Here is a 20,797-nt window from a genome sequence, read left to right as displayed (position 1 = left end):
TGTATTCAGTGTTTTTAAAGATAAACTGGTGCACTTTCTGACTAGCCTATCAAATACATGTTTTGGTCCTCAATTTTTTTTAGTAGCATCACTTCATTGGTATACCTTGAGGAGAAATACATTGTCACACTTTCTGTTTTTGTGCTAATGTCAGTATATATGGCAAATCGGTGGAAAAAGTGTAGTAGAATTTTAGGCGTAACTTACTGTAACAACCTGTAATTGTATTGCAGAGGACAGTCAGCCTGAGTCTCCCACTTCTGAGAAGCCCACTAAGACAAGTCCAGAAAAAGCCCCCAAGCCCCACCTAGGAAAAGCACCTAAAGCAGCAGCTCTGGATAAGCCTCCTAAACCCAGCATAACAGCAAAAGCAAGCCTGGAGAGAGCAACGAAGCTTCAAGACAAAACAGCCAAACTGTGCCAGGGCTCAGATATGGCCAACAAGTCGCCACCTCCACCTCCACCTCGCAGAAATTACCCTACCACTACACACTCAGGACAGGTTACCTGCACCAGCAGGAAGGAGTCTAGTACTGCACAGGTACAGTGTGTACTTAGCTGTGTAAAGTGAGAGTGGGAGAAAGTGTCAGAGTCATAGGGATGTTTTCGTTTTTTAATATTCTGTTGAAGATTATTTGAATATTCTATAATAATAAGCAAAGCTATTCACTTGTATTTAGAAAATCTATTCACTTTAATAAATTAATAAAACAAAATCAAAATTACACAGTGATATAATGCGTAAAACCAACACTGTCAACTCAGATCATATCCTAAATGCCTATAACTGGCAACTGCATGCCACAAAGCAAACATTCCCCACAGAAGTGCATGGTTCTGTAAAAGTGATGAGCAATACTACATGGATTGTACCTACTCCCTAGAGTACGACCTAGAGAATGGCTGCAAAAAGTTGAGGGTGGGAATGCCTCAGCTTTAAAAAAATGTTGCCTGAAGGTTATGTAAAGACACAGCTAAGCAAAAAGGAATAGAAGTGAAGTAAACACAATATTGAAGAGTTTTACAGGAATGCCCTTTACCAATTTATTTGCACACACATTCCCATCAAACAAGTAAACAGACAAGCAGGCTACAATTCATTACATTACATTACATTACATTTAGCAGACGCTTTTATACAAAGCGACTTACAAATAATGTGGTACATAGAACAAACATAGTCAGGCCTTAAAGTTGGCCAAAGGGTAATAGCGGGGTAGAGAAGGGAAGGAGGGCAAGAAGGAGATGAGGTTGGTAGTGGTTAGATTTGCAAGAGGCGATTAGAGTAAGTGCTCCCTGAAGAGCTCTGTCTTCAGGAGTTTCTTAAAAATAGCGAGGGACGCCCCTGCTCTGACAGTGGAAGGTAGCTTGTTCCGCCATTGGGGAATCAAGTATGAGAACAGTCTCGATTGCTTTGTGTGAATGTTTGGCAAAGCTAAACGACGTTCATTGGAGGATCGCAACGGCCGGGCGGTGCTGTAAGCCTTTAGGAGCGAGTGCAGGTAGGAAGGAGCCTGCTCTGTTAACACCTTGTAGGCAATCGTAAGAGTTTTAAATTTGATAAGAGCAGCAACCGGTAACCAGTGGAGCTCAATGAGCAGTGGGGTGACATGCGCCCGTTTTGGTTGGTTAAAGACGAGACGCGCTGCAGCGTTCTGAACCATCTTCAGTGGTTTTACAACACAGGCCGGGAGGCCCGTCAGTATGGCATTGCAGTAGTCAAGGCGTGAGATGACCACTGCTTGTACCAAGAGTTGGGTGGCTCGTTGTGTTAGAAACGGCCGTATCTGTCTGATGTTGTACAGCGCAAAGCGGCAGGACCGAGGCAACATGGTGCGTGAAGGAGAGTTGGTCATCTACCATAACCCCCAGGTTCCTAGCAACCTTTGTCGGGGAGAGTGAGAGTGAGTCGATGGTTATGGTGAAGTTGTGTTGAATGGAATGTTTAGCTGGTATAACCAGAAGTTCAGACTTGGACAGGTTTAGTTGAAGGTGGTGTTCCTTCATCCATGCGGATATGTCTGAGAGGCACTGCGATATCCGCACAGAGATCGACGGGTCATCAGGCGGGAATGACAGATAGAGCTGGGTGTCGTCAGCATAGCAATGGTACGAGAAGCCATGTGAGCGGATAACCTGGCCTAGAGAGGTGGTGTAAATTCAGTCACATGAACAGCAAGAACAATAGAATTATGTATGGATGTCACACTCTCTGAGTTGGTGATAAATCTCAAGACTAAGTTATTACTAAGTAAATATTTGATCCCACCAGGAGGAATAGTAGTCCTTTGTGACTATTATGAGTAGGTGTCGGATAGAGTTACAGCTAGCCTAGTAGGCCCACCCAAAGCCAGTCCATCAAACATTAGTATATAAAATCTCCCTCAGTGTAAAAAGGTGGATGCAGATCAACTATACAAAACCCAATACACAGGAAGTAGCTTTAGTCATACAATTAACATTGGATCTGTTGTTTAAATTCAACAATGTAAAGAAGTTCATAAAAAAACTTTGTGATCTGTGCTCACTTTGACCTTAAAACGAATACAAAGCTAGAACCAGTTAGATCATCAGTTAGATCTTAAAAGTAATTCATAAACTCAGAATTTTTTATTGTTTACAGATTAGCCTCACATAAGCTTTAGAAAATGTACAGTAATAGCAATTGAATCAGTCAATCAATAAACCTTTATTTAGTCTCGGACAACATTGAGGGTGTTCATTTAAATGAACACTCGAATCAGGTATGAAGTATAAAGCATAAAAAGTGAAACATTATTAATAAAAAATACATACAAATATATTGGGGCGGCACGGTGGCGTGGTGGGTAGCGCTGTCACCTCACAGCAAGGAGGGCCTAGGTTCGATTCCCTTGCCGGGTGACCAGGGTCCTCTCTGTGTGGAGTTTGCATGTTCTCCCCGTGTCTGCATGGGTTTCCTCCTGGTTCTCTGGTTTCCTCCCACAGTCCAAAGACATGCAGTCAGGCCAATTGGACATGCTAAATTGCCCCTAGGTGTGAAGTGTGTGAGTGACTGTCTGTGTCTGCCCTGCGACTGGCGACCTGTCAAGGGTGTATCCTGCCTTTCGCCCGAAGACTGCTGGAATAGGCTCCAGCACAATGTCCTGTATTAATTTCCAGCTCACTGGTGCATTGTAACTAAAAGCAGATTTGCCCAGTTCAGTAAAAACTCTTGGTACCTGGCATGTGATCCAGCCACTGGATCAAGTTTCATAAATACCATTATTTACAGATATCAATTGAAGCAGATATACTGCATATTATTACACAAGCAGCAAGTAATCACACCACACATTGTCCATTTCAATACATATGCGAATAAGGTACTCGTGCATGGGCACTTGTTTCCTTGGACTGAAGTTGATTAATCAGTTCACCACTTTTTCTGTAATTGTAGGACAGTTTGCTGAAGTAGGTGCAGAGTAGTTTGAAGGTCATTCAAGATGGTCAAAACTGCACTTGTTGCTAAGCAGCTTTGATGAAAAAGGAATAATATGTTTAGCACCACTCATTTTGCAAACTGTGCACAACATACGCTGGTGGGCCAAAACAATATGACCACCTACCTAATAGGCTCCTCTATCTGCTGCCAAAACAATTGTGTCCCACTGTGGCATGGTCTCTGCAAGACCTCTGAAGATGCCCTGTCATGTCAGTATATTCGACTTCGACATCATGTAGATGCTTGATCGGACTGAGATCAGGGGAATTTAGAGGCCAGGGCTGCACGTTTTGACTCTTCGTCATGTTCCTTGAACCATTCCCATAAAGTCTGTGTAGTCTGGCAGGGTGCGTTATCCTGCTCAAAGAGGCCATTCCCATTTGTGAATACCCTTGCCACGAAGGTGTGTACCTGGTTTGCAACAATGTTTAGGTAAGTGGCATGTATAAAATTGACGTCCATGTGAATGCCTGGACCCAGAACATCACTCTCCCTCCACTGGCTTGTCTTCTACCCTCAGTGCAACTTGTGCCATCACTTCCCCAGGTAAACATCATATAGAGGGAGATGACTACAAAGGGTTGGAGCATGGCTAACACAAATTGTGTTATGTTTACCAGCAAAGTGGATCTACAAGGTAGGGGTTTTTGAAAAAGCAGTGAGCAAAACACGTACTTGGCCCCATCAATGTGATATAAAAGAAAACGACTGATCAGACCAGGTGACCTTCTATTGCTACATAGTCCAGCTCAGATGCTTACTTGCCCATTGCAGGCACACTCAACAGTGAACAGGGGTTATCATGGGCACTCTGACCAGTCTGCAGCTCCACAATCCCATATGCAGCAAAGTGCAAAGCACTGTGTGTTGTGATACATTACTCCTGTAAACATCATTAAAAATGTCTGTTTCTTGTGCCACGGTACCTCATATGTCAGTTTGCACCAGATGGGATAATCTTCGTTGCCCTGGCGCATCGATAAACCCCTCGTTCCCTTTGCCAGTTTGTGGTTTGTCCCTCCTCAGACTACTGTCAATAGGTACTTGCTGACAAGAAGCACCCCACACGCCTTCCTTTTTTGGAGATGCTCCAACCAGGTCATCTTGGCTATAATAGTTAACAGTATAACAGGCCATTGTCAAAGTAACATCCAGCATGTCAACTACAAGAACCAACAGTTAGCTTACCGTCTAAAATATCCCAGCCTTGACATGCACTGTTATGAGATAAAGTTATTCGCATTCATTTCTGAATGGGCATAATGTAATTTTGTACATACATGCATAAATATGGGTGTGACAGTAGTATTTCTATGATGTTGAATCTTAAGATATTAAATGATTTTAGTGGAGCACTAGTTGTTATTCAGCACTAACCCTTGAAATGGCCAGGGCCCTCTTGCATGACCCAAGTTTTGTTATATACTTCTGTAGCCTTAGAATAGCTCAACCAGTTTGCATTAAAGTCCATTGAAGTACATTGAAGAGAATTACTAAATAAGCTTTAGTATGTAATAAGCCTGGGACTTTAAGGGGGTAAAATACATAACATATTAAGTCATTAAATGCAGTTTGTGCAAAAGTTATGTTTTTTTTTTCTAGTAAAAACTCAATACATATAAATTGTTTAATAAAATTTGCAGAAGAATGTGGTTTTTATTTACATATTTCTAAACATGTAATCATATTGACATATCAACAAAACATAAAATTTGACTTTAAGTATTCAATCTCTTGCCCTGTGTATCAGAGCAAAGTTAGTCAACAGAAACAGCCAAATGTGAGTGGTAATCTGTGTGCTTCATTTCTCAAAATACAATAAAGGATAAATTCATCTCATTTAGCATTAGTATTGTTGTTGCACAATGCTTTGTATTGGAGCAACTGAAAACTTGGAAGTCCTTAAAGACAATGTTTATTTTTCAGTCATGGAGGTTTAACTCAAATGCAACAAAGCACTTTGCTGCAGATGCATCAAAGATTTTGTTGTAGGTCTAAGAAGCCTGTGTTAGGTATGCGTACAAATGTAGGTCATATGATAAAATGAGACTGGAAACATGAGATGTGAGATCTCTTGCTAATAAAACTGCATGTTTAGACAGCATATTGCTCAAAACCACAGATGCCAAAAATAACACTGCAGGTCACAGTTGGTGGTTTTTGTGCATGCTTTACAGTATACACCATAGCATAATAAAATAAACAGCTAATAAATTGGCTAATAAAGAGGTTTGCACTGATGTAGCAGGATTGGGCAATAAGTTTATAAGAAATCAATGTGTCACTTGTTTTGCTATCATTTTAAAATGGAGGTGGTGTTGGAAACAGTGATAAAGCACACACAATATGACAAAGTATACCAGTGTTTAATAAAGAATTATTTATTTTTAATTAAAATTCTTCATTAATGAGTCTTCCATCAAGCTATACAGATTGTTAACAACATACTATGGTTGCCAAGCAACATTGTCGTCAACAACAATTCCATGACTTGCCCAATAGGTTTTAATGATTTGGTGCATTAATTCAGTAAACAACTGATTTGTCATCAGATTTTAGAATCATGAATATCTATTTTATAAAAATTGTTCTAATATTATTTGAAGCTAATTTAAACTAAAAGGATTCTCATTTTTTGAAATTTTAATTGATTGTTGCATAGAATGATATTAATGTAGGTGTCTTTAACAGGAAGGTGAAGGGAAGCCTCTGCCTAAACTAAAGAGCCCTCCAGAGACAAAGCCCAAGCCATGTACACCGCCCCCCTTCACTGCATCTGCTATCCCAGAAGAGAATGAAGGGGATAAGATAATGGCTGAGTTACAGGTGAGTGACATACATAAGTGTGCACATACATATGTTGAGCTGCCAGTTTCTTGGGTACATTTACCTTGTACCTACACTCATTGGCCATTTAATCAGAAACATCAGATATGTTATTATAACAGTACTTGAGCATCAATACAATTCTTTGTGATATTTAAAGACTTAGTGATAAGTACTGCAATATGCCATTAAATGTCATTATTGACATTGTATTGTGTGATATGAATTTGTGAGTATATGTATACATATTTAGCAGATTGCAGGTTAGTACACCTTCACCACATGGTCAGTTGCTTGGTAACAGATATAACAATTGATTATCAACCTTGATTAAGTGGTTCAGAATTTCTTAATTTGAGACAATGTTGTATGATAACTCCAAAATTGATGTTCTCTTATGTAATATGACTTTGTAAATTTGTGTTAGGTATTGCAATATGACACTGGTATATTTAGGGTTCAAGCATGCAGTGCTAGAACCCTATTGGAATTGTCAAGATTTTTTTTCTTGTTATTTTTCTGCCCTAAAACGAGTCACCCAGACCAAAACCATAGGTCCTAGAGACATGAAACTTGGTCAATAGGTAGTAGTCCCTCCCACTACTCTGGTGTACTACATGAGCCCAATTGGCCTAAAGGGGGCGCTGTATCGCATTTTTTTTTTGCCTAAACCAAAATTTTTATAGACAAACCATATTTTTTCCTGATTTCTTTGGTCCAAACAAACATCCTAATTGGCATAATATGTGAAACCTACCTTTGTGAACTAGTCCTACAATTTTCACCTGACCCACATGTAATTTGTGGAAAATTACAAATCTTTTTATTTACAAAAATCTATATGAATCTAATGTAGTACAGTGTGGCAAACAATTTCCCAGTTGCAAGTTTAATACACATGCATTGTTTTTTTGTAACTGTTAACTGTTTGAAAATGATACTTTTCAAACTAGTCTTTGGACTTTTCGAAATTGATCTAGAAATACTCTCTGGCCTCTCTAGGTAAATAATTATGCCATTAATTGTTGCCATATGACTCAGTTCACTCACTTGAATAACTTTGTAATTACATGTTATGTCATAAATTAAACTGCCATGTCTTGTATTTTGGCGTATTCATTCAAAGACTACAGCTTTATTAACAAAGGTCAAAAGGTCAGAGTGACCAAAACTTGGTGAACATCTTTGGTTATGGTCCCTGATCAATAGTCATATCATATTGACGCCTTTTGACAAATTCTGACGCACTTTCACTGAGCTCCTGTACAACAAAAGGGTCCCTTATGGAGTGCATTGGGCCACATTATGGCCTACATCATATCAAAGAGTTAAATATGTAGAACCAAACAATTTCTTTTAAATGCAACTATGTGAGAAATGTTGCCATTAGTCATGTAGTTTTGACATCTATGTTGACAATCTCTTGGATGTTCTACAGACCAGTGTAGATCAGTACGTATGAATGTAATGTTATGTTTAAAGACCTCTGCTAGTTGTTTAAGGCAAATGAAGGCCTTTTGATAAACTGACTTCCTTTCACTTCTATTCACTCTGCCTATAAATAAGGCTCAAACAGCATGAGGCCATGTTAGGCCTAATAGGCTAAAACTGCAGAAGGGCTCATACTGCTAATGCGTGCTTGAACCCACTCTTTGCCGCTTGCAGCTATGTTGATATTTGATATTGAAGGAAAACAGAACTGTGAAGTAGATGGTTGTACTCATGTGTACATATTTAGTGAATGTTTCATTTTAAAACATTCAAAATAGAATGTTTTTACACATTTCCTAAGTAATTTAAACTAGTGTAAAATGATAAGTAAATATAATGTTAGGAATCTTGCCCAGTTCCTTTTTGTATTTTAGGGAGTCTCTAATTATTGTCTAAATGGTTAGATTAAACCCATTGTCCCTAAGCGTTGTAATCCATGACACTATATATGCCTAATAATTGACTCCATGACGGAAGCACTGGTCTCGCTAGAAAGGCGCCATCTCAGGGATTTAAAACAAAATTACATATTGGTGAGCTATTTGTCAAACAGGCTTAACAGTCATTAAGAATATTCATGATTAAATAGTAAAATCATGATTATATAGTGAAATGTGTCAATGTTGTATTACACTGTAGTTTTTTTTTCTCTCCCATCTCTAGTAACCCATCTGTTTCTGCACAGTTTATTAGACCCCCACTACGTCAGTTGTGAAAAGCGCTATACAAATAAATTTGATTTGATTTGATACATCATCCATCAGTGGAAAGGAAACATTATAGCTGTCCACAACTGTGAAAGACACACAGCAACTGTGATTTTTTTTAAACTCCTCCGCTTCAGTGCTGGCATGAGGTTGCAGGTGAAGGGACAGCACAGCGCCCACAACCATGCGGTTGTCATTGCTAAGAATGGCCCACCATGTATATAATATCTTGTCAATGGTAGTCCTATGGTGATCTCTTTCAGTTGATAGAAAGGGGAGTTGATCAATTGTGCAGGAACAAAAGGGCTACAGTTTGTAATAGTAAACCTATGAAGTAAAAGTATATGCAACTCAATGTATGTAGGATCTGAAATTAAAAATTCTGAAAAGGTCAATAATGAGTCATGACCTTGGTGGATGTGGGGGTGTGCCTGTGGGATGTTTGTGTTTCAGTTTTCTTGTGGTGACGGGGCTTCATTTCTCTTTTGCATCAAAGCTGACTCTAACTCTAAACTAATGTCCTGTCCTCTTGTAGAACATCACATTCAAATTTGACTAGCTTTATATACTTATATAATTAGTAAAGTAACATTCTTTGGTTCTCTAAAGAAGTGACTTTAATTTTTAGCTTTAGTTTTTGGACATGCAAATTTCCACTGATACATATATATATACACTGTAAATTATACTCATAAAAAAAACTGAGAATGAGCTGAAAATTGAATTTACTGCTTGTCCACGTAAATGTGGTAAAATTCTAATAATGAAGACTGGTCTTTTTGTGTACAATGACAAATGTAATTAGAATATGTTATTCTTAACTCTGATAGAAGAAGCCATATTACAGAAACATCTTATTTACAGATAGGAAACCGAAATATCTTGCCAAAAGGATACATAGTGTTTTAGCATAATCCAGAACGTGTTCTAAGTTCTAATTTTTGTGGTTAAAAAAAAAAAAACACAGCACACATGCTCTCTGCAGTTCCATTTCATTAGAGTGTGAATGTCAGTGTGTATATTGTAGCAAATGGAAATTATTGTGAAGAATAGAGCAAATATCCATCATAGCCATCACTTCATAGTCAATAGCTTGACAACAGATATCATAATTCATTACCAAACCTTAAGATATGATTTTTTTTGAGATATGAGTTTGTGAAAAATTTTAGTTTAAACTTATTTGTTTTTAGGATTAAACATAGGAAGTCTGTAATATGGTCTAAGGTGCTTTCTGTGGATCCTCTCCATTCTCTCCAACTCCATCTACGTGGTGTACTATTGTTATAGTAGCTAATTACCAACGCCTGCTCTTATAGAGAGTGCGCTATTCTATAGTCTGAGAGCCAGGTCTTAACCCACCTACACATATTCTTATATTCCTCCTCAGGTTTTCCAGAAGTGCTCTAATAAGGATATAGGGGTCAAAGGTTTGGTAGAGCCACAAATCAAAGAGCTAAGACTTGGGGCCTTACTGCCCCTCAAAGATAAGAAGGTAACAGACATGACATCCTTTAGTTCTCACTATAGCTGCCTGCTCCTGTCAACTGCTTGTCCCTGATGGCTGCCCTTGAAAAATGCTTGTATGCCACTGATTCTTTTCACAACTGTTCTCTCACTTTATTTCCACTGGACTCACTGCTAATGCTGTTTAGTTTGTAGCAGAACCAGACTGAAGTTCCATTTTTTGTGAAGTAAAGTTGTATTTCATTATTTCAAACTTGATTGGCTTTGTGTATTGATCCAGTCAATAAACTAACATATTCTTTGGCATTCTAATGCAGTCAATCTGTGTTGTGTGGTTTCTTTTTATGGATTAGCTTTTAGATTCTTGGAAATATATATAGTGCATTACAGATCGAATTACCTTATTTAGTAGAACTACCCAAACCATTAACATTGGAAAATCATGACTTATATCAGTAGAATTGTCCCGTCCAATAATTTTTTTACTTTTTAAGTATTTTGGTACATTTTTTTTTATTTGAACCAATTGCAAATTATTTGCATATTCTGATTCTGTGAATTTGGCATTCAGAATGAATACAATAAAGGAATAGCTTGGCTAAGCATACTAATAAAGCTAATGAAAGCAAAAAGCCATTTATTATCATAGCTCTATTTGCATGCTAAGAGGTATATTTATTTATTGTCAGCAACACTTTTTTTTTTTTTAACTGTTCCTTAAGTGCAGTACAGGATGTAGTTTCCCCTTTTTGTAAGAGTTCCTTAAGGACATAATTGGCTCGCATTTTAAAGTTCGGTTGACCTGATCTCACCTTGCATGCCCTGCTCTAAGCTTTCTAACATGTCCACTGTGTTAATTCTTTTTTTCCATTTTGAATTTTTCACTCAATTATTAATTTTATTTCATCTTTAGATTTTTGTCTAATGTTGTATAATCTGTTGTCTAAAAACTGAAAAGTCTGGCTTCTATAGACTTCTTCAGCACTACCCCTATAATTTTCTATACCTTTTTAAATTTAACTTGTAATGTCTGTTAGTTATCATTTTAAACTGTGAAGTAAATATAGGTATTGGAATTTTAAAAATTCAGAAGTCCATGTCAGTTACCCTGAAAAAATGTTCAGTCTTATGTGAGGTTAACACCTTTATATGATTTCTCCACCATGACCTCTTTTTGGTTGTAATTGGAAAGATCAGAAGATGAATGCATTGCACTTTATGCCAGAAGTTTTAGATTAATGCCACCAATCCAGAAATGTGTATATTTGACGTAGTGTACATGTTTACAAAACTATATTCTTTAATTGAAATACATGAAATAGGATTATAGTCCCCAAATGATTCAAGCCCATTTTACAAAGTCTTCCAAAGGTTTTAGCATTAAGAATTATGTTGTGTTAGAGAACTGAGTGGTAGGGTATTTGTGAGCAGTGATGGTATTCCTCACAAACTGTCCTAGCAGAATACAGAAATCCTGGAAGACAAAGATCTGGTCACAGATGAAAATGGCAACAGCACTGTTCGTCAAAGTCCAGGGGTGAGCAACTATTTTCATTGTCACCTTCTATGCATCTTTATCCCCTCACTCCACTTTTCAATGTCTATATACATACTAACAACTTAAGATAAATGTATAAATGCACAGGTAAATATTAATATCATAATATATTTCTTATGCCACTGTTTTGAATCACATTAGTCAGGTATGCATTTTTACATGCAATTGTTGAAGTATTTGAAAGGCCATACTAATACACTGTTGTATTCCTTCTTTGGCCTTTGTAGGTCATCTACTATGTCACAGCGCAGATTACAAAGGACACATCAGAGGATACAACAGACCATAGACTGGCTTCGCAGCCAACCCCATCTCAGGTCTCATATGTCAATACTTCTGACAAATCCCAAAACCAGCTGCAGGTATCCACAGATGGCACTTCGGGTATCCCAAAGAACAAAGATTCAGACAACACCCCCAGCCTTCCTAATGCATTGCCTTGTAAACAGCACACTCGTTCAAGTTCGCTGAAGTCAAAACCCCAGTCTCCAACAGAAGGATCTGTGTTGGGCCTGTTTGGCCCTACACAGGGCAAGGTCCATGTGGTCAAGGCTCCACAAGTCCAAGTTAGCGTAGAAGAGAGGGTGGAGTCTCCAACTGCAATTTGCTTACCAGCTTCACTAGGGGGTCTTGACCCATTCCTTTTCCAGGCAAGTGCAAATCCTGATGAATTGAATTCTGCAAATCAGCAGCTTGTGCTTGATTCATCCAAGACTAGAGAGAGAAAATATGAAGAAGTGGAAGATGACTGTGAGACCTTTCTTAGTCCTGACTTGCCAGGAGCTGAGCCTCCACCTCCGCCTCCGCCTGATAATATTGCCTTCATGATCACGAACACCAAAGTGCAGGCTTTGTCCACTGGAGAGTACCAAAAACTTGTCAATGCCAATAGAGGCAATGTGCAAACTGTGACTGTAGGCAACAAACCACAGACAAAACAAGCGAGTGACATGGTTTCTGGAAATGTCACTAAAAGCAATAGGCAAGGAGATGTAGAAAACAGTGAATTAAGTAAAAAGCCTGTCATTATCATTTTTGATGAGCCCATGGACATCCGCTCAGCCTACAAACGCCTCTCCACCATCTTTGAGTGTGAAGAGGAGCTGGAGAGGATGTTAGCAGAAGAAAAGATAGAGGAGGAAAGTGAGGAAAATGAAGATGAGAAGGAAGGAGACATAAGAGAGCAGGTAAAGGGGGATATGAGGGATTCTGGAAAGGCATCAAGTGAGACAAACTCTTTCCTGGTCCCTAGAGACCATGGTAACATCTTTTCATCATTACCAATGTTGTCTGATGGGGCAATGCCAACAGAGGTAAATACAGATTTCAAACAAGATGCTAAGAAGAAGTTCAAGTTTAAATTTCCTAAAAAGCAGCTTGCAGCCCTGACACAAGCCATCCGGACAGGTACCAAGACAGGCAAGAAAACTTTGCAGGTCGTAGTCTATGAGGATGAAGAGGAGTCAGATGGTACTATTAAACAACACACAGAAACCAAGAGGTTTGAAATTGCTCTCTCTAAACAAGAGTCATCAACATCAGAATCAACCCCTCAGGAATCTCTTGGACGGACTGAAGAAATCAGAAAGAGCACTTACAAGACCCTTGATAGCCTTGAACAGACTATCAAACAACTGGAGACCACCATTTGTGAAATGGGACCAAAGTCTTCAGAGGACCTGCACTCCTCTGAATACTCAAAAACTCAGAGCAGTCAGGGTGAAGAGGCTTCTGATAAAGGAATTCCTCAGAAAACTTTGGTTCCCAAACCCTCCAGCAAAGGTCCCATCCTTCGGAAGAAGCCCAAACCTCAACTGCTTCCTCAGGCTGCTGAAAGCCCCACAGCAGGCATGTCCATCACAGCGGCTCCTACTCAGCAGGTCTCTCACTAGCTTTGATCGCCTCACTCGCAAAGACTAAGACTAAGGGTCTTTCCTTCTCCTTTTCCTCACAGCAGTCCCAGCCTAACCAGTGACTGCCACAAGATCCCTTATCTTCTTCTGGTTTAGGAAGACTGACTGTGGAATCTTTTAACACTCCATATATGGTGTCTGTATGTACTAGTCTGGTGTTTCACGGGTGATTTTAGTAGATGGCACACATTCACTGATGAGGTTCTAACCTTGTGTTCAGGCAGTCAAAGAACACTACTCTAAGTCTAAATCACATATTTACTTTGTTCCCTTTTCCCATTCTTTTTAAAGGGTTCTAAGGTATAAGCACGTAAGCTTCATCTGTTGGTGTTGAGGATTGGTTTGCATGCATTTTCACCTCTTCTTTCTGATGTGTGGAATATATCTATTTATACACTGCTCAAAAAAATAAAGGGAACACTCAAATAACACGTCCTAGATCTGAATGAATGAAATATTCTCATTGAACTTTGTTCTGTACAAAGTTGAATGTGCTGACAACAAAATCGCACAAAAATCATCAATGGAATCCATTGTTAACCAATGGAGGCCTGGATTTGGAGCCACACAGAAAATTAAAGTGGAAAAACACACTACAGGCTGATCCAACTTTGATGTAATGTCCTTAAAACAAGTCAAAATGAGGCTCAGTATTGTGTGTGGCCTCCACGTGCCTGTATGACCTCCCTACAACACCTGGGCATGCTCCTGATGAGGTGGCAGATGGATCTCCTCCCAGACCTGGACTAAAGCATCCGCCAACTCCTGGACAGTCTGTGGTGCAGTGTGGCGTTGGTGGATGGAGCGAGACATGATGTCCCAGATGTGCTCAATCGGATTGAGGTCTGGGGAATGGGCGGGCCAGTCCATAGCTTCCATGCCTTCATCTTGCAGGAACTGCTAACACACTCCAGCCACATGAGGTCTAGCATTGTCCTGCATTAGGAGGAACCCAGGGCCAACCGCACCAGCATATGGTCTCAGAAGGGGTCTGAGGATCTCTTCTCGGTACCTAATGGCAGTCAGGCTACCTCTGGCGAGCACATGGAGGGCTGTGCGGCCCTCCAAAGAAATGCCACCCCACACCATTACTGACCCACTGCCAAACCGGTCATGCTGAAGGATGTTGCAGGCAGCAGATCGCTCTCCACGGTGTCTCCAGACTCTGTCACGTCTGTCACATGTGCTCAGTGTGAACCTGCTTTCATCTGTGAAGAGCACAGGGCGCCAGTGGCGAATTTGCCAATCCTGGTGTTCTCTGGCAAATGCCAAGCGTCCTGCACAGCGTTGAGCTGTGAGCACAACCCCCATCTGTGGACGCCGGGCCCTCATACCATCCTCATGGAGTCGGTTTCTAACCGTTTGTGCAGACACATGCACATTTGTGGCCTGCTGGAGGTCATTTTGCAGGGCTCTGGCAGTGCTCCTCCTGTTCCTCCTTGCACAAAAGGCGGAGGTAGCGGTCCTGCTTCTGGGTTGTTGCCCTCCTACGGCCTCCTCCATGTCTCCTGGTGTACTGGCCTGTCTCCTGGTAGCGCCTCCAGGCTCTGGACACTACACTGACAGACACAGCAAACCTTCTTGCCGCATTGATGTGACATCCTGGATGAGCTGCACTACCTGAGCCACTTGTGTGGGTTGTAGAGTCCGTCTCATGCTACCACGAGTGTGAAAGCACCACCAACATTCAAAAGTGACCAAAACATCAGTCAGAAAGCATAGGTACTGAGAAGTGGTCTGTGGTCCCCACCTGCAGAACCACTCCTTTATTGAGTGTGTCTTGCTAATTGCCAATAATTTCCACCTGTTGTCTATTCCATTTGCACATCAGCATGTGAAACTGATTGTCAGTCAGTGTTGCTTCCTAAGTGGACAGTTTGATTTCACAGAAGTTTTTACTTGGAGTTATATTGTGTTGATTAAGTGTTCCCTTTATTTTTTTGAGCAGTGTATATAGTTAAACATTATGGAATATTTTATGCAGGTTTTGACTCTCTTTCAAAAAACAACATCCAATGTAGCACTCTTGTGTTTCGTTTTTTTTTTTTCAATTCCCTTTTCTCCCTTTTGATTTGAATCCCTCTTGCAGAACACCAGCGTGGCCTCACCTACTAGTCGGATGCCAGTGCCCGTGTCTGGCAAGACCAGGCAGCAGCCGGGTACCTCAGACAGAGAGAGGGCAGCAAAACAGCAAAAGCTACAGGACTCACAGAGGCAATTCCGCCAGGTAGTTTTGTCATAGGACCTCTGGTCCAGTCAGCCAGGGCACACATACTTAGAGATGCTTACTGAAAACATGCAAATTAGAGTATCTATGTTATAGAATAGTAAGCTTTTATAGGGCTTGAGTTACAAAGAGAAACTAACAAAGAGAAACTGAGTAAACTGTCCTTGAATATGTATGAATAGCTCACAGCTACCATGGCCTTGTTCTAATCTCTTTGGCTGTGCTTCAATTAGCTATGACTGAAAGCATGTGACTGTTATCTCATAACACCATGGAATGCTTCTGCTTCTGTTCACTCTGCTTGTGGTGTTGGTGCTGTGTAGATGGCAAAGACAAAAAAATAACCAAACAACAACAACAACAAAAAAACAGTTAATATTTCCTGAGTTACCATCACAGCTTGTTTTTAATTGGCCCCCTGCCATCCCATGCTTGGGTTACAGGCTGTCAAAAGTACTAACATGAATTGTATCATACATTTTACACTTCAGTTTTGCACCCAAATTTATTTCTGCTAAAACAACAAAACTCATGTCACTGTTTTCCACAACATTTCTGTGCTAGCCAAGATGCTCCTCTACTAAACCCAGTCTTGGAGACTTTCCCCTGTTTACTTCTCAGGGGATGAGTCCCCACTCCTCACTACCAAGATCAACCCCCTACTAAACTTCCACCACAGTGCACCTCTTCCTATCCTCTCGGAACGTCCTCTGGTATTGCATACTGGTTGGTTATCCTTTCACTGTGCACCACTCACCTGATCTAAAAGGAATTCTCCAGTGTTTTTAAGCCTAATCATGATCTGCCTCATCTGTATCGTACAACATCTAATGTAAGCAAAATCAATAGCTTTGTATTGCATGCAAACAAAATGTCTCTTAACTGCTTAGAACAAAATAAAAAACTTAAATAGGTAGTCTAGCGCAAACATTTAGGTTAACATCAGATGCTAGTAGGTTGTGTGGCATAACTTGAGCGTCAGCTTTTTGAGACATAATACTGATTAAACAAGCAAATGATGTTATTTTTATTTTATTCATTGAAAAAAATATTTGTATGAGGGCATTTGCACTTTAGCACATAAGGTCATAATTGGCCCACTGCACAGAGAACTTAATAGTTTGTGTTCTGAATTTTGTGGCCTTATCAAAAAAATACCGTACACATACCACATAAATTTTGTAAGGTCATGGTAGGCGTGACTTGTAAAAATATTGGGAGTTTGGAGACAGGTCATAAGTAATAAGCTCTAGTGGGCTGCACTGAATGGGGGAAAAAAAAAATTACATTTTTGGGCCTGGACCATGGTCAAATCCAACTAGTCTGTGCGCCTTTAACATCCAGAGTACAGTTGATAACACAACTGTGTTCTCTTCCTTGCAAGAGAATGTTTATTTTTCTTATATGTAATGTATCTCTGTTCGTCAGCTCGTGTTTTCTTGCATAACATGCATGGGTTATGGACAGGCTTATGGTTTGATGCAATGTTGATGAGTGAGTATCATCTCCACCCTACTTTGTGCTCCTCTTTCAAAAAGCATTGGATTGGTTTAAAAATTTATTCCCACCCTACTATCACTCAAAATTTCATCTCATGGTTGCCCTGAGATGTTCTTATTATGAGATCACAAGGCGCAAACCCCCACCCCACCCCCTGAGACTAAATGACCGTACGCTATAGATGCAGCAGATTGAAAAACATTGGTGTATTCCTTTAAAATGTAAATGATATTACTTTCCCCTATGTTCTTTAACTCTTAAGCTTTCACTTACAGTCCTGCACAAACACTGAAAATATTTTTGCCTTCTCTTGTGTGTGTGTGTGAGTGCATCTTTTAAGTCAATAATTAATGTCTTTGATTATCTCTGATAATTTAACTGTAGATCCTACTAGTGTAAGTGAAATGTGTTGAAACGTTCTTCACATCTTCATCATGAGTTTGCTTACAGCTGACAATCAATGTGTTCTGACATCTTTGTTTGCAGGCTAACGGAAGTGCTAAGAGATCTGGAGGAGATCCCAAATCCACTTCCCCTACCTTGCCTGCCTCTAAAATCCCAGCTTTTTCCTCTAGCATAGGAAAAGGTGCTTCCCAATCTGATGCTACTAACCCATTAAACTCCTCCTCTATCATCCCTCCTTTTTCTTCCTCCAACAAGTCTTCCATTCCCACCCCTCGCTCAATCCCTGCCCCTTCCTCACAGATTCCCTCCCTCACTAATGGTTCCCTAAAGCTTGGTCCACCCCCTCATAGTACTAAAGGCCTCTCCTTGTCCACTCAGACCCAAAATGGCCGACCTCCCTCCTCCTCCTCCCCTTCCCACTCTCCTTTGTCCCCCACCTTGTTGACTCAGGGTGCGAAGAGCATCCGAACCATACATACACCCAGCTTTGTCAGTTACAGTCGGCCACACAACGGGAGTGCTGGAAAGTCAGCTATCCCCATGGCAACAGTTGCTAAGGACGCTTCATAGAACGCTCAGCCACTCTGCTATCCTTTACTCAGCATTGCTCCTCATTTTGCACGAATTGTTGTTTTTATTATGATTATTTTGCTGTTCTGTTGCATCTAGTGTTCAGAGTGCACACAGAGTGTTTGGTTTCTGGCTGTTTATGCTGTTGCTTATCCATACAGTACTTTTATATTGCATATTTGCAATCATCAACCCATTTTGAACTTAAATTTCAAGGAAATAATCCTGACAATGAAATATAATGAAAAAAATACTGACAGTTTACACACTGAAGAAGAAACGTGTTCAAGAGAGTTTGTTCACAGTGTGATTTTGGATTATTCAGTTTCCTACATTTGAATTATATTAAAAATATATTTTATTATCAAGACAAAAGCCTAAGAGTTCTAGAATAAAATGTGTAAAATAATGAGTACTTTGCCCTGAATACAGTTGGGTGATTGTACTATATATTGATCTTTTTTTTTCTTAAACATTGGTTGCAGCCATAGTGTTACCTTTGCAGATGGACATTTTCTTAACTGACATTTTATGTTGTTTTCAATTTCACTGCCATTGTCTTTTCAGATGTTATTATGAAATGACAGCATCACAATGAGTGATGCCTAGTCTATTCAATAGGTGCCAAAAGTTATTTGAATTTTCCATCCATTGTTCAGAAACATTGAATATACTATGTTAGAGATTCAAGATGTATATTTAGGATGGGTTGTTCCCAAGAGAATCTACAATAATATCTGCAATAACTTAGTGGAAGACTACAGCTCTTAAGTTAATAAAAAATCAATGTCTAGGTATATGCTTAAATGATAGTGATCAATGATACTGTTCTGTATTCCCCATGTATATAAATGTAACTGCTCTTAAGAGATTTAGTTTAGATTTGTTAACATAATGTACCAAAGTTGGTTTCTATGCATGCCTTTCTGCAATGGTAGATAAATTATGTAAAATGATGAGCTAAAATGCTTGCAGATATGTTTTGTAAATAAATATATTTACTCTGGATGTGTGAAGCTTTAAAGACTACAGCAGCAAAGAGCGGGGGAAAGACTTTGTACGTGTGAGGACAATAAACATCTGCATGTTTGTCTTCTGGGTTGTCTACTTATTTTCAGCTTTTTCAGATGCTTTAAAAACAATATCAAGGTTTGTGATGCTACAACTAGGTCTAGAAGTTGGTTTGAAATTGAATTCGGAACATTTTTCTCAGTGGAAGGTTTCCTTCTGCTTTAAAGCCATCTATGTTAAGCAGTAAATTTAATTACACTGCACATTTCTAGGTCCTAAGACTTCTGCACTTACATGAGCGACAGTATGACTAAATATATAAGTATTAGAGATGGCACCAATACACCAGTGTTTGAAAAATGATAGCATAATGAGACCGAGGGAGAGTCTACAACAAAGGTGTCGAACTCAACCACTAAAAGGGCCATATTTAAAAATCTCAGCAAATCGGTGGGCCAGCTGTGTTTTTATTTAATTTTTACTTAACATTTTGCCAGGACCCGACCAGGTCTTTTTGTGCCACCGACCCAGAGATTGCTGTTGGGGGGTCAGAATGCACACTATGTCACAGGGCATACTGGGGACTGTAGTGCATCTCAGGGTGAAATGGGCTACTAATGATAGAGAATTAAAATAATTTTGCAGGCCAAATAGGAGTGTGGGCCTTGTGTTTGACATGTGGGGGCTGCAATATAGACTAAAAGTACGAGGAGTCATACTTTAAAATGACAAAAGGAGAGAGGTAAAACAGAACAGCATAATTCTGAGACAACTGAGCCTACTGGTAAGTACCTATTTTCTGAAATCAAATGTGTGATATATTACTCTCCAATAAATCAGGCTTATTTTGATTTGTTAAAGTTCAACAGTGTGTATACACACACACACACACACACACACACACACACACACACATATATATATATATATATATATATATATATATATATATATATATATATATATATACAAACCAGATTCCAAAAAAGTTGGGACACTAAACAAATTGTGAATAAAAACTGAATGCAATGATGTGGAAATGGCAAATGTCAATATTTTATTCAGAATAAAACACAAATCACAGATCAAAAGTTTAAACTGAGAGAATGTATCAATTTAAGGGAAAAATATGTTGTTTCAAAATTTCATGGCATCAACAAATCCCAAAAAAGTTGGGACAAGGCCATTTTCACCACTGTGTGGCATCCCCCCTTCTTACAACACTCAACAGACGTCTGGGGACAGAGGAGACCAGTTTCTCAAGTTTAGAAATAGGAATGCTCTCCCATTCAAGTCTAATACAGGCCTCTAACTGTTCAATCGTCTTGGGCCTTCTTTGTCGCACCTTCCTCTTTATGATGCGCCAAATGTTCTCTATAGGTGAAACATCTGGACTGCAGGCTGGCCATTTCAGTACCCGGATCCTTCTCCTACGTAGCCATGATGTTGTGATTGCTGCAGAATGTGGTCTGGCATTATCTTGTTGAAAAATGCAGGGTCTTCCCTGAAAGAGATGACATCTAGATGGGAGCATATGTTGTTCTAGAACCTGAACATAGTTCTCTGCATTAATGGTGCCTTTCCAGACATGCAAGCTGCCCATGCCACAAGCATTCATGCAACCCCATACCATCAGTGATGCAGGATTTTGAACGGAGC

The 20,797-nt window shown here is 39.7% G+C and overlaps 1 protein-coding gene across 11 annotated transcripts in view; it reads left to right on the top strand.

Moving 5' to 3' along the window:
• si:ch211-285f17.1 (sickle tail protein) overlaps positions 1 to 19,219 on the top strand; it is a 269,763-nt gene extending 250,544 nt beyond the window's left edge. For 6 of the 11 annotated variants that reach the window (XM_037536688.1, XM_017715950.2, XM_017715946.2 and 3 more), the window contains 7 exons: positions 234 to 541; positions 6,155 to 6,289; positions 9,878 to 9,982; positions 11,414 to 11,491; positions 11,740 to 13,392; positions 15,515 to 15,652; positions 17,639 to 19,219. In XM_037536688.1, coding sequence (XP_037392585.1) covers positions 234 to 541; positions 6,155 to 6,289; positions 9,878 to 9,982; positions 11,414 to 11,491; positions 11,740 to 13,392; positions 15,515 to 15,652; positions 17,639 to 18,127 — 2,906 coding nt within the window. In that variant the 3' untranslated portion in view covers positions 18,128 to 19,219. The remainder of the gene's footprint in view (positions 1 to 233; positions 542 to 6,154; positions 6,290 to 9,877; positions 9,983 to 11,413; positions 11,492 to 11,739; positions 13,393 to 15,514; positions 15,653 to 17,638) is intronic. The other 5 variants (XM_017715947.2, XM_017715952.2, XM_017715949.2 and 2 more) reach the window with 5 other exon arrangements.
• The last annotated feature ends 1,578 nt before the right edge of the window (positions 19,220 to 20,797 follow it).

Source organism: Pygocentrus nattereri, chromosome 3, assembly GCF_015220715.1.
Source record: "Pygocentrus nattereri isolate fPygNat1 chromosome 3, fPygNat1.pri, whole genome shotgun sequence".
In the NCBI taxonomy this organism is placed as follows: Eukaryota; Metazoa; Chordata; class Actinopteri; order Characiformes; family Serrasalmidae; genus Pygocentrus; species Pygocentrus nattereri.
This window is presented reverse-complemented; position numbering and strand designations above follow the sequence as displayed.